Raw genomic sequence first — 15229 nt, 5'->3', positions numbered from 1 at the left:
TGAAGGAAAATTTCCCTTCACTTTGCTAACCGATAACATAATTGGACTGTGCACTTCTCTTCTACTTGGCCTACTTGTCTGCACTATATGGACTCACACAGGCTTGTATGGTCCTTTTGTGCAGCTGAATGCAGCCCTGGCTGAAGTGTACGCTGGCTGGAAAATACTCCGAAGTTGCTCGACCTCTCTTTCTGCCCTAGTGCGCTGATCTGAAACCCTTGGGCACTGAACTGAACACCCTTCTCTTTGCTGAGCTGAACACACAAGCTGTCTTGTGCATAATGAGCAAGTCTGCACCGTTTTCCCTCCTTAGACGTCAACCTGGGCTCACCATTTACATGAATGGCTGAGATCATTTCATTTTTTGACTATAGGAAAATTAAAAATTTCTGAAGTCAAGATAATGAGAAAATGTAAAACTGCGCTTTTGGCCCACCTGTGGGTTCGTTTGCCAAATTTAGTGTATCTCTAAATTTAGCTGAAACATTCCTCCTTTAACTCCATTTAACATCCCTAATATTTTTGAGAGCGATTGGTGTTTTGCTACTTGTTTATAAGCAATGCTTGGCAATAAAGATCTATAAACTACTCTTTTGGAAAACATTATTTGTGTTCAATTGTGTGAGGAGTTCAATAGCTCATAGACTTTCTTTTATTACATATTTCATAGAAAATTGTGTAGTAGCAATCAAATATCTTTCGTTGCTTTACTTTTGTTTATTCATTTTGGACTCCATATAAGCCACTGGCCAATTATGTGGGTGTTTAACCCAGTCTGGTTTGACTTTGCCAAGACTTCTGAGTCTTGGCTGACCGAAGTACTCGCCTTCGAACTCACCACAAACTTGGCACTAACCATACTTGCCAAGTCTTGTCACAATCTCACCATCAAACTCCCTATATTTTGTTGTGCACGATATACACTATATCTCGAGTTTTTTTGTTTGTTTGAATTGCTGATTCTTTCTTGAGTCACAGTGTTGCCAAGTCTGATTGTGGGAATATTGGTTTAACCATTAAAAAAATACCCAAACTTAATGAATTTACTTGATTTGCCTGCATTCTAGCATATAGGTCATATATCTTAGACATTCTGTTTTCTTTAGCTTTTGATTAAAAAATACAAGTTCATCTTGTTGGTATTTGACCCTTTTTCACAGAAACAAGTAATTCTACTTCATCCTCAATCTTCTTGCATAGAAAAATGTCTTAGACCCAACAACAACACAATGAACAGCTTGCAGTTGTTCACTGTTTTCATCTTAGTTGCATTGATTTCAGAGTGTTTCCAGCAGCTTTGGACTGTTTTTCTATTTGCTGTTGTGTACTATTTTAGCATGAAACAGCAAAGTGTTTTGTGCTTTTAGTTGATGTCTACTTAATATTTTTGCTTTGTTTTCCATGCCCATTATATTGCTGTCAACATTTTCTGTTTTCTAGTTTTTTCAGGACACCAGTGTATTACTTACATGTTTGAGGTTGTACTTATCCTTGTTAACTTAGAGTTAAATACATTAGAGTCTTGGACTATTTAGGGAAGTCCCCCTGTGATCGAAAAGTATCTGGGAACGAAACATATCAAACATCCAACATCGCACTTGTGGTCTCAGCCTACTTTCTTGAAACATTTGATTTCCAGTTGGTAATAGTGTAAAATCTTATTCATGTATTTTAGTTATCTCAAGTAATTTTTATCGTTGTACTTGCAATTTCAATGCAGTATCGCATGCCAGAAGCCTATGACGAAGAAGGCAAGGTCAAGCAGGAGAAACGATTTTCTGTAGCCATGCAACGATACAGGTAATGTTTTCTTCAGAAAGTGCTACCTGAAAAGTTACACGATCATTTTGTACTTGATGACATTTGATTTTGCTGGTCGATGTTGCAATAATCCTAGCCTAGTTATCTTATACCATGGTATAAGTCATCTTGATTAGTTGTGTATTACATATCATATAAACTTCTTTTATTCTTGCTTTTCTTTGGAGAGCCAAGTTATGAAGTTATGGAAGCCATAAGGTTGTGCTTTTGGATCTTCATTGTAATAATCATTTAATGCATGTTCCCATTGAAGCAGAGACCCGGGTTCTGAAGATAAAATAAATCCATTTGCAGAGCAAGAGGCTTGGGAACAACATCAAATCGGTATACTCTCTCAAAAAAGCTTACTAGGATTTGAATGCTTTTTTATATCATTAGTTGTGTAGAAACAATTTTTGGAAAGTAATTATGATGGAGCATGTTATACTTGTTATGGTCAATATTCAAAATATCACCCTTATTTGATATTTCCTTTTCTTTTCTTTTCCTTGTCTGACATTGAATTCTTGGTATTTCATAATTCCTTACAACCTAGATGTTTCTGTACATGTTTCATACAAAATGTAGAGCTACAAGACAAATTTGAATATCTATACAACATGCACCCTACATCACATGAAGCACCCCCGAACTGTTAGTTTTTGGTAGCATCGGATGTGCTCTAGCCATGAAAATTGATGGAGAGGCTAAGGCACATGAGTTCTAAAGAACCCAGAAACCATTTGGTGAAAATCCACCCAGATTGTATTTTATTAAAATAATTAATATTTTTAATGGGGTTCCTAAGTCTAAACTTAGGAAAATTATAGTATTAATGGGTATTAATTAAAATATGGGTGAGAATGTTCTAGAAAGTGGATCAAGTCAAGTTTTTAATCTTAGCCATTGATTAGAGACTTAATCTCGGCTGTTGAAGTCTCAACGAGAAAAGTATAAGAAGGAGGCTTAGGGTTCATTTAGAAACACACCGAGAGAACAAATTGATCTAGAGTTCGAAATTTCTAGGGCTTGGAAGCTGAGAAATTCGAACTAAGTGATCATTCTGCAGCAGAGGGGCAGGGATAGTTCGAGAATACTGGGCAGAGAGGCGGAGAGCCACCAGTGGAGGCAACGCAACACTTAGAGGGACTAATGCTGGGCCAGTCAGGGCCCACGCAAGCTTGATGCAGAGCTAGAAGGGCCAACACAGAAGGGACACTGCCTTCACACAGAAATCCGGAATTGTTGGGGAGTTGCCAGAACAACCGGGAGAGGTTGATGCATAAGCTCCAAGAGGCAGAAGAGACAACGTAGGGCTGACGAAGAGCTTCTGAGGCTGACGTAGGGCCATTGCAGAGATAGCCGGGGGTTTGCCAATTCTGCGGCCTTCACGCAGAAATCCAGAATTGCCGGGGAGCTGCCAGAACAACCAGGAGAGGTTGACACATAAGCTCCAAGAGGTAGAAGAGACAGCGCAGGGTTGACGTAGAGCTTCTGAGGCTGACACAGGGCCAATGCAGAGATAGTTGGGGGTTTGCCAATTCTGCTGCCAGATCAGCGAGAAACTACCCGGTGAAGTGAAGTAATCTCACTCAGTTTTCTGCCATTATATTTTTGTCTGTAACTGGATTGTTGGGAGGGCATCCAACATTGTATTCAAAACTGCTGCTTAATAATATAAAACCCTTAGAGCTATTGCACCGGTTTTCTCGCATTGGGTTTTTCCGAGGACTATTTTGTCCAAAAATAATGGTGTCCTATGTATCTTGTTCTTTTCTTAGTTTCTTGTTTCATGTAATCAAAATAAATTGATGTAGGCTTTTGAAGTAATTTACTAAAGTATTTTTCAGAAAATAACTTGATAATGTATATTAAAATCAAGTAGGAGAAGTAAATTCAGCATTGCTGCAGTAGGGGTTCCTTGAATATAGGAATTTTCACACGAGCATGGCGTAAGCACTCTCGAAATAACCCTAAAATCTAATAGCAGCAACAAGCAACCCCTATTCGATGTCTTGTTAGAATTCAAAAATCTCATCATAAGATGTTCCGCCAATTAAGGTACATGGATGTTTGGCAAGGAAAGTGGCTACAACTTCGACAAATCTCAAGATGATGTGTCCAATAATTTATTGACGTCTTCAACAAAATACCCATCAAGCTTAAGGTAAAATGTTTTGAAGAAACTCTATATTAAGCTCATTTTAGGGCTATTGCTGCATGCAAGGAAGTGAACTATTCTATGCTACTTCCTTGTAGCATGTCTTCTAGAACTTGCTTCCAAAATATAGGAGAAGCTACCTAAAACCAATTTTGTAAGTTCTAGGAAGCTGATTAGCACTTCCAAGGGCCAACCGAATGGCAATGGCCAGAACACGAGGCATCCGAGCAAAACATTACTATTAAGACACATAAGAAGAGGAAGTGTTTCTCCCTCTAAAAAACTGTCTAGACACTTGGATGAAAAGTGTAAGGTTCTTCAGACCAAGATTGCTAAAGAGGCTCAATTCCTTGCTGAACAACAACTTTTTAGACATCACAAACCCATCTACACTAGATCCACACCCTGTTTTAACAACCAAGACTACATAGACAATGAAGAGAAAGCCCTTTTCACTCAACTCTACCAAATCAAAGATAAATTGGATTCTATCATCATGGGCAATGGTATTTAAAAGGATTTGGCGCCTTGGAGTGTAAAAGCTCATGGTAGATAAATTATTCAGACAATTTTCAGAGAAAATATTATATTTAAATTTATTTTAGCATGGATGATTTATGTTAGACACCTAATTCTCATTGATTGGGTGAAAATATGTAAATAGAAGAATTTGAAAAGTTAGAATGGGAAAAGACCTTGGTATTGGAATCCCAAAGGTCACCACTGTTTGTGTATATAATGATGTTCACATTAATGGAAATCATACAAATCGAGAGTTCTCCTATGCCTAACATGGTATTAGAGCACAGGTCCTAGGTTCCAAGTTAAGACACTACTACAAGGCGAAAATCAAAGACCTTTCCCTCTCTTGAGAAATGTTGTTTAAGATCCTTTTTATAACATGAGTGGAGAGGCTAGTCACATAAAGGATATTCCCATTATTATCTGCTTCATTTCCCCTCCATTGCTTGACAGGACTACGAGATCTGGATCTTGATCTCTTAGAATAGTAGCGATAGCCACTACGGCCTTGCACTAGGCTCTCATAATGAGGAGAGTAGGGAGATGTGCGTGAACGATCTCTTTTGGACCCATTGCCTTCGTAAGGAGTGTGTTGAGGAGAATATATATGTTCGTCATGATAGGGTAAAGGTCTAGGAGAACAACGTGAGCTGCAACCATAACAATTTTTATAACCTTTATGTCTGTCATGGCCAAGGTTACTTGGGAGCGGGAGCGAAAACAGGGAGTAGGAGCGAGAGTGACATTTTCAGAAGCTCCCGCTTTGGGAGCGATTTGGGGAGCGAATATATATATATTTATATTTTTATATTTTGATGCATATATGTCATCAAAAACATGTAGAATGTTGAATTAGATATAAAAAGCATAAAAAACATAGATTGAACCATATAACAACAATCATCTAGAAGTTATAATCTTCATCAACCACGTCCTTAAGTCTCATGATTCATCAATCTTAAAGTTTCAAGCTTTCAAAATTCAATATATAACATTTATCATCATTGATCACCAAAGTTGTACTTGTAAGCTAAGTGTAACCATTACAACAAATAATTTCTAACATGAAATGAAATGTTATAAAATGAAATGAAATTAAACAACTTTTAACTTTCATGAAGCATCATTTTCGTAATTCATTACTAATGAGTTATAATTGCCAATTTCAAACTTCAAATTTAAATTGTCATATATTGTTTACAAAAAATATCATAATAATTATGAAAAAGTCAACAATTATAAAAACTACTAGAAACTAGACAAGACAAGTAAATCTATTATCTATTGGTAATTCTTGGGCCTCTTGCCACAAGAAATGTCTAATTTCTGAGTAGGTCGTGGTACTATTGGTGATCTTCTAGTAGCCTCCTCCTACACAGTCGCATGACCTGAACCAAAAGGCACATGCCCTCCACGTGAGGATGTAGATGGAGGTGGCAACAACAAAGGAAAAGGTGTTGGAACTTGAGCATTGGCACTGCTACTGGATGGTGGGGGTGGCATGGTTGTTGTTGCTTCATCATCATCTCTCAAAAGTTCTACTTCCAATTCTTCAAGATGTATAGTACCATCCTCCAAATTATCATCCTCTGAGTGGCTGTCCCAAATTTTATATGTTCGATCCTCATAAGCTCGATCACAATAATGACTCAACAACCTCAAGTTGTAGTGCACATAATCCAAGCTTTCTGCTTGGTTTTCATTGAGTTTGTTTCTTCTCACGTTATGTATGAAGCTGTAAGTGCTCCAACACCTTTCTACAGAAGAAGTATTTACATCCTATGAGAGAACTTTTTTTTTTGCCAATTTTGGCAAAAGTCCCATGCCGCTGTATGCTTCCCACCATGTGAGAGCATCAAATCTATCTCTATCTTCCATTGCATGCAAAGAACCAAACAAACAGTGCAACTGAAGTATTTGCCTAATTCAAGACGCAGATTAGCACACTCCTTGTCAGGTACGAATTGTGAAAATTCCTAAACCCGGAATCCCTCCTGCAACAACTGATTAAGCTTCTCCTATTTGTTAATTACTGAACAAATTATTTACTGCTTCCTACATTAAATATCGAAACTAATACACTGCAACCTTCACTTAATTAATTAATTTGCTGAAACAAGATAACTGAGCAAAAGAGAAAAACATCAGACAGGACACCGTTGTTTTTGGACAAATGTCCCCGGAAAAACCCCAATGTGGGAAAACCAGTGCAGCAGATCTGAGGGTTTTTATTATTAAGAAGAAGTTATTTCTGAATACAAACTCTGGATGCCTTGTTGACAATCTAGTACAAAGAATATCACTCGACAAAAGAAATTAGTGGGATTACCTCACTCTACACTGCAAGTCCCGATTGATTCGGCAGCTGAACCAACGAGTCCTCGACTACCTCTGCGCTGCTTGTTATGAACATAAATTATGTAAAAATAAATAAAATAAAAAAACAAATAATAATCATAATAATATAAATATAATAATAAGCAATAAGTAAATTAACTAAGCTCCTTATCTGAGCTAGGTGAAGGTGACGCAGTAGCTGGGAGAATCCCACGCAGTAGTTGCGTCAGCTATCCAGGCCAGCGCAGAGGCAGAGGGGGGGTAGATCAGACCTATGCAGTGCCAAGTCATCTTTCTCAGCAAGGAAGGATTGACGCAGTGGCCAGGAGGAGCTGATCCAGCTCTCATTGTGATTGTGCAGAGCCAGAAGGGCTCTAATTCTTCAGTTGCCGCGACTAAAGGAGCTGCGCAAATTTTGATTTTTGGAGCTGGTGGGATGCTGTTTCTGTGAGTGCAGAACAGTGTCTAAGGAGACTGAACCAGGGTAGAGGGAAGCACTACCTCGATAGATTTCTAGCCAAGAAAGCTAGATCCAAGTTGTAACGACAAAGGAGGATTGGAGAGGATTGATTCGACAGTTGGCTAGAGGATTTTCGAGAGGGAAATCAGGACTCAGAGGGAGTCTAGAGAAGAGGAGTAGAGATGGCAGTAAATTGATTGAGGGATCAAGACAGATTGGACAGGGCTTCCAATTTTGTCATCTGGAAGGCCATGATCCTGGCAATCCTGGATAAACATTGCATCAAGGACTATGCCTTGAAAACCGTCGTTGTCCCAGTGGACCTGAATGCAAATGAAAAGTATGAGGAGGTCGAGGTGAAAGTGAAATGCATGATCCTAGACGGGGTCAAGGATCATGTCATACCACATATTGCTGAGAAGAATACAACAAGGGAGATGTGGCAGACACTGACCACCTTATACCAAGGCTCTTTCGTGTAGTGGAAGATGTTACTAGAGAATCAGATGAGGTCATATTAGATGCAAAAAGGAGAGGAGATAGATCCGTTCCTTCTCAGGTTGCAAGGAATTTGTGACCAGCGTACTTCTGTGGGGTCTACACTGGATCCAGAGTTTATGGTCAAGATTGCTCTGAATGCAGTCTCCGAGGACTGGGATACGTTTGTCCAAAGCATTTTGGGCAGAGCGACTCTCCCCAGTTGAGAGGAGATGTGGGCAGCTCTTCAACATGAAGAGATCATGAGGTTGACTAAGGTAGGGAGTAGCAGTAAGGGAGTTCGAATCAAGAAAAAGGAGGAGAAGGAGGCAGCTCTAGCATCTGTGGGACAACAAGGGGTTCAGAAGAGGAAGAAGAAAAATATCTCCAAGGTCAAGTGCTTTAACTGTGGGGAGCTGGGACATTATGCTTCTCAGTGCCATAGGAAGAAAGGCAAGGGAGAAGCTTCCGACTCAAAGGCTGCTCCAACAAAGGCAGAGAAGGATGTCGACACTGATGATGATTGTGCCATGAGTGCTCATGCGCCTCTAGAGAAGAGGTGGGGAGACATTGAGCTGTAGTCGAGAGGACTACAGAAAGGGGAAGGATCCTTGAGGTGCCCAAACTCTTGGATCACATCTAGCTACAGGAGCCCTTAATGACAGTAGCATGATGACAGGTGTCGGGTGGAGCAAGGTGTGATGGCGCGACAAGGCAGTGCTAGAGTGCAGAAGTCTGCAGCAGTACAGTGGAGGTTGCAACAATGTGAGAGGCACAGAGGTGTTTGCAGCAACACAGTAGCAGTAAAGGGAGCACATGATAGCAACTGAGGTAGCTTCAGCATCATGGGGCTTCCAGAATGACCGGGATGTCAGTGTTTGGGTGAAGTCAGTTACTTACTTCTCGGTAACTGAGTTGCAGTTAGCAGTGGCAGGGCTATCGACAGCATGATGCAGTGTGTTGAGAGGGAGCTACAGTACAGATGTAGTAGTGGCAATGGCTGTGTCATGGGCAACAATATATGAAGCAACAATGCAGCGGATGTGGGGCAACAGGCCAAGCATCAACACAAAGGACCATTGTGGAAGATCAGTGTGATGCTTTTATGGTGAAGCATTGCTAGAGCACATTCCTCACTAAGAGGGAGTGTTGATTTTTGGTAGCATCGGATGTGCTCTAGCCATGAAATTTGGTGGAGAGGCTAAGACACATGCGATCTCCAAGACCCAACAATCGTTTAGAGAAATTCCACCTGGATGAAGAGATATTAAAATAATTAATATTTTTAATGGGTCCTTAAGTCTAAATTCAGGAAAATAAAAATATTAATGTGTATTAATATAAAATGGGTGAGAAAGTTTTAAGTGACGAGGATCAAGCCAATTCTAATCTTAGCCGTTGATTAGGGACTTAATCTGGGCCATTGAATCGTTAACAGGAAAAGTATAAGAGGAGGCTTGAGGGTCAGTTTGAGACACACCAAGAGAGATCGAGAATTCGATTTTCTGGGGTTGGGTTTGCCAAGGAAATCGAGTTAGTGATCAGTTGCAGCAAGGGGCAGTTCAGCAAGGGATTTCCATCCAAGGCTGAAGAATACATAACAGAGAGGCAATGAAGTGCCAAGAGAGACAATGCAGGCCCTAGAAGGGCTGACGCAGAGGCCAAAGGAGCCAGCGCAGAGGACGCAGAGTGCTTCAGATGCAGCATTGGGAGATTCTGTGGAGCAGACTGGGAGCTGTTCAGCAGATCCCGAGCCGGGAGGGGGTGACACAGTTCCAGAGCAGTGCTTGGAGCAGCGTTCGATATCTAACACAAGGAACAATCAGAGTCACTGTGGGGTTGATCATCTAATTGCTGATTTGTCGGAATATCTATCTCCGGAGAGAGGTACTATTGCCGAGGAGATTCTCTGTTGAGTGACCCATTCTTGCACCCAAGTTGTATTCAAGAAATTTGCTTAATAATAAAACCCTCATATCTGCTACACCGGTTCTCCTGCATTGGGTTTTTCCGGGGAAGATTGTCCAAAAATAACGGTGACCCTTGTGTTATTGTTTCTGTTTACTTCAGTGCATGATCTGCATATCTGTGAAGGCTGCATTTGTGTTTACTTCGATGTTTATGCAATTAAATAACTTGTTAATGTAAAGAACAAGTAGGAGATAGTAAACCAGAAATTGCAGTAGGGGTTTCTGATGTGTTAGATTCAGAAATTTTCACAAAAACTGTGTATGGCATCAAAGATAGGTTCATAATATGGTGAATGAGAAGCATTGAAGGGGATATCAACATCATACCACCATCTAGCTATGTAATCAAAGACAACCTCTCAATTCTTTCTTTCAATGGTCATCTAAAGTAGGCTTCATTTGAACTCTCTTAGCTTGGGGACCATGTGCACTATCAGAGGGAGAGGAGGGTGTGGAATAAATTTTGATATCACCCTTCTTTTTCATTTTGCCCTTACCCTTTTCTTGAATAGACTCCAAAGAGGGAGGAACATAGCGAAAGGGGTTGGATGCATCAGTGCAAGGAATAGATGAAGAGCCCTCATAATCGAAATTGGGGTTGGCACCTATCTTTTTTTTATACTCCTCCTCCTCCCAATTTCAACCTCTTTCATTTTGCCTAGCATTTTCTTGCTCAAACTTCTCAAAGTTATCTAGAAACTCCTTAATCTCCTCAATTTATGCTGATGGTGCTGTTGTCGCACAGTTTGATAGGACAACGCTCAGACTGGGGGCTGTCACTCTGATCCCCGATCTCTCCGTTTAAGCCTGTCTCCCACGGCTAAGGGGGGTAGACCCTGTGAGATGATGAAGACCAACTGCCAAACAGTTGGGTTGGGAGACACGATAGGGAACAAGCACTTAAATGATTTAGGAGTTAATGGACCAGTGCCTTATGAGAGTGATGTTTAAACGATTACTTGCTAGATAATGTAAAATTATAAACCATGAACAACAATCATTTATCATCAAATAACCATAAAGATCCTGTAATGACCAAATCTCAACAAACGATATCTAGCAATTAAGAAAATTTCGATTAGTGCATTAAACAACCATGCAATTATAAATCATTAACCAGATATCATATGCAGCAAATCTTTAAGATGATCATTCATGCGCAGACTTGTCTAAGATGATAAACATTCATTTCACATAAATTTAAATCTCAGCGTGAAAAAATATGACGTGATGATTTCCCGAGAAAAATTGAAACTGGCAAAATTTCCCACAATACTTTTTATGCTAGATCTAACTCTACACTCAAAAGATTTTTTTTTTTTTTTTTTTTTAAGAAACTAAAGCTAAAATTAAAATTAAAATTTTAATTACTAAAGCTAAAGCTTAAAAAATAACCTATCAAAATATAAAAACTTTTATTTTTTCTTTGATTTTATATTTAATAAAAATCTAAAAAAAAGAAACTATTTAATAAATCTAAAATCTAAAAAATGATGAAATTTAAAATATGACTAAACCCTAGTCTAAAAAAACTAAAACGTAACCACGCAGATATCATAAATTTAAACAAATCGAAAATGCGTTAATAAAATGATATACGATGGCGTCTACACTATCAGAAGGAAAAAGCAAAAAATCATAACCCTGACTCAAAGACTGAATGCGTAAGGAAGTTTCGATGAATGCACAGTCGACGACGGTAGGCAAAAATGAAATCGATTTGAAGCTAACCGGAAGACGATAATACGCAGACGTTTAAAATGCTGAAGGATAATATCAAAGCCCAAGAATCGTAATCCTGTTTCAAGGTAAAGCAGAACAAAATTGAACGTAAAAAAGATTTCGACAGGCACAGGTGACGACGGCGTATTGACAGGTTCGAGTTCAGAAGTATGATGGTCATAAAACGTATTTTCAGCGGAGATAAAAAGAAAACCGTTTTAGAACGTACCTGAGGATGCTGAGTTGAAAGTCTTTGATTAAAATCGATTTTCTTACCAGGGTTTTGCTGGAGCAGCCATGTTTCACGTGAGGATTCAGAAATTCCTTTACGCCACTTGCAGATGGAGGTGTTTTCGACGGCGGATGCAGTGATAGGAGCTCGACTAGGAGGGATTGCCAACAGCGTGAGGGGGTGCAGGCGCTATACAGATCCCGCAGGTCTAGAGAAAACTTTGCGGCTGATTTTGATATATCAAAAACAATTGATTTAATCTTATGCAGTTACGTTCCTCCTTTGAACAATGTTACATTTCACTGCATTTCCCTTTATTCTGAGCGTAGATGGAGCAGAACTTTGATGCTTGTTTACTGAATGACTGTGTGTGGGAGGTACCACTGCGTGGAAATGGATTTGCGGGCTGGGCAGCTGCAGTTAAAAAGAAAATAAAACCCTAATTTTAAATCTGTGTATAGAGCAAAAATTGAAACCCCAAAACAGCTGATTAATTTACAGATTTTGACCCTTTAACAGCCAGATTTAGCAATAACAGCAGTAGAATATCAGATTTATTAGAAATTTCAAGAAATCTCTCATGCAAACTTAGAAAAGAAACTAAATGATTAACCCAGGGAAAAAATTAGCTGGGCTCTGCAAGGAAGAGCCTGTGGGAGTTGGCTGGTTCAGCCTAGAACTTCCCCAAACGCCCACCAATCTTCTTCAGTAAGGGTTTTCTGCACAGCTTAAATCAACCATCAGTAAAGAGAGCAAAAATGATGCTAGATCTCAACAGCAATGGAGATACCTGCCATTACTTCAGAAAACCTAATACCATTCAAACCCTAGCAAGTGAACAAGATACCTGTGCTCACAACACTCTATAATAAGCTGTTATTAATGGCTGAAAAACAGAATATGCAGAAAATAAAATAGCTCACAGCACTTCCAGAGAGTAACACCAGCAAGATTTGAACCCCAAAGTCTTCTTTTATTAACCAGAAACAGATTACAAGAGAGCTTCTTCAGCACAAGACTTACAGATCCAATGATCTCAAATGACCCCTAGCACCCTATTTAAAGGAAAAGATCCCAACGGCTAGTTCGAGTGATCCATGATGAAATGATCTCGACCGTCGATGAGGATCAAGACATCTCTTAATCTCATCCGTCGAAATTGTTAATTCATTAAAAAATGAAATTTTGCATGTATTTACTCAAAATATTATTATTTTATTATTTTTTTAGGGTTTTTGCTTTATTTTATAATTTTTAATTTTAATTTTAATTTTTTTTATTATTTTTTATTTTATTATTTTTCAGTGATTTATTTATTTATTTTTTTAATTTTTAATTCATTTTTTAAATGGATCCTCGAACTTAGCCTTTGGAAAAAACACCTAGGACCTAGGACCTAGGACTCATGAGGGGATTTAAAACATTTTCCAACCCTCAAGACACTTTACACGATGACTTTTACAATTTTACATCTTAAGGGGAAAAACCCATTTAGCATAGACCCTCATAAACCACCCAGTTCTGCGACACCACTATAATCTAGCAGATTTACACACTAGGATTCTCCTAAGATTCTAGTGACAAAATCCATCCCGGCTTTGGGGTTACGCTGAAGGAAAACTTTGCCGATCATGGATCGGTGAGACGAAAAACCTTCCGGGACATAGATTATCACCTAGAAAATTAGGTCCACCTAGGCAATTTACATACATGACTCACATCTGCTAAGATTATTTACAAATTTATACATGCAAACTGGGTTTACAAATAAATTGATCAAGCTGCTGATGACTGTAGAATGGCACGAACATGTCGATCAAGCGCTATCCCTTTTGCGAAAAAAGGGGGTGTACTGCTATGGGCAGTTGACCGGTAGTGGTCAACAGGTGCTTCACATGGAGTAATTTGGCCTCTAACTCCAACCAAGTGTTGTTTCAGCCTATGAATGCGCCCTCCAGACCCCTTAATTTTTCTATGACAAAATTTGCAATGCATTTGATTATTAATCATTTCAGTATATGCCCAAGCAACATCTTTCATTCTAGGAGCCATCATTGATATTTGGAATTGGAAATGAAAGGAAAAAAATTGAAAATGAAAAAAAGAATGCTTCAATGTTCATTTCTTTTACAAAAATTACTCTTTTCAATTTCCAGATTTGCACAAAAAAAAGGCAAAAACAGGTTTTAGAAGTGAAAAAAAATACTTCTAGGTACAAACTGCTTCCTTAATGCTGCTCCAACAAACCAACTCCTCAATGCTGCTCCAAAAACAAACTCCACAACTCTTCACAAACTCCTCACAAATTCTAACACAAATGCAATGAGATAGTTGAGGAAATGTGAGGGGATTGGGTAGCTTTTATAGGCTTGAGAGAGGTAAATGGCCTTAAAGATAACCTAAAACCAAATTAGAATTATGTTTGGGGTCCGTTTTTCCCTCCAAAAAGTATCGCTGGGCAGTTCAGCTAGTTTAACTCGGGCTCAGCCGAGCCCATCGATTTGTTACCGAACCGATTGAGTCGGTGACCGACTCGGTTGGTTCGGTAACAAACCTGCCACCAGACCGGTTTTTCTGCCGAGCCGGATTGGGCCAGGGTATGGCTCGGTCAACTTGGCCGAATCCGAGCCGGCTTGGCCGTTTTTTAAAACATTGGTATGTACATATTTGATTTAATGAAATAGAGTTTCATATATCTGTGGTGCTCACGAATTGTCTCTGTATGAATGGAAGAATTATAGTCAGTGTTGAATCTAAAATTAGTGGAATCTTAGTGTTTGTGTGAAGTTGAGATTAATAGAGTTTCAATTATTATGTGAGGCATGAAACTGATGATTGATTAGCGTGTTAATATGTCATGTGAGGAAATGAATCTTGTGCAAGAATTAGAAACAATTTCAGTAATGAGAAGAATTCTGTACATGTTGTAGAATTCATTATGTGTGGGTTAAATGGAAGGTGTCTATTGAAGGCTTGGACATACACTTGAAGTGTTGAGCGCTAAGGTGCTTAAGAAATTATTAGAAGGTACGTTTGTAGGGAAAATTGAATTTTTCCTGCATCAAATGTTAACTTCCATTGTAGGTGTTGAATCTAATGTTTCAAAAAGCTTTAGTGATTTTATAATTACTTCTTCATTTCTAGTAATAATTCTTGATTAGTTTTATGGTACTCCATTATTGCTTGGGAATATGTTTCTATGATTTCAGGACCTAAAGCTTAATGGATGGACTGTGCAACGTTTGAATGGCCGGAATCTCGAATGGCTTTGATACCACTGTAGTAAACAAACTATATTCTGTTTGTACTTAAAATGTGTTGTACACAATTGGATTGGAAAAAATATATTGATAAGATGATAGAATTGATAGATAATGTTACAAATGAGGGGACCCATAATAAATACTAGGCGATGCACCCTTTCATATAAAGAGATGTGTGTCTTTCGTAAGACACACCTTTACACCTTAGCGGAGAAGTCACAGATTGACATTCACAAGAAAAGCAAAGGATCACTAGCACGCCGAGGAGATGTTGGCTAACCAAAA

At 38.9% G+C, this 15229-nt stretch overlaps 1 protein-coding gene across 2 annotated transcripts in view; it reads left to right on the top strand.

Moving 5' to 3' along the window:
- LOC149212293 (pre-mRNA-splicing factor ATP-dependent RNA helicase DEAH1-like) overlaps positions 1–15229 on the top strand; it is a 445368-nt gene that overhangs the window by 155737 nt on the left and 274402 nt on the right. For both annotated transcript variants that reach the window (XM_089391813.1, XM_089391812.1), the window contains 2 exons: positions 1721–1800; positions 2078–2145. In XM_089391813.1, the coding sequence (XP_089247939.1) occupies positions 1721–1800; positions 2078–2145 (148 nt within the window). The remainder of the gene's footprint in view (positions 1–1720; positions 1801–2077; positions 2146–15229) is intronic.

Source organism: Pinus tabuliformis, chromosome 1_1 (assembly GCF_031772625.1).
Source record: "Pinus tabuliformis cultivar Carrire ecotype Pingquan chromosome 1_1, CPIR1, whole genome shotgun sequence".
NCBI classification, from domain to species: domain Eukaryota; kingdom Viridiplantae; phylum Streptophyta; class Pinopsida; order Pinales; family Pinaceae; genus Pinus; species Pinus tabuliformis.
Note: the sequence above shows the minus strand (reverse complement) of the source record. Positions and strands in the feature narration are given on the sequence as shown.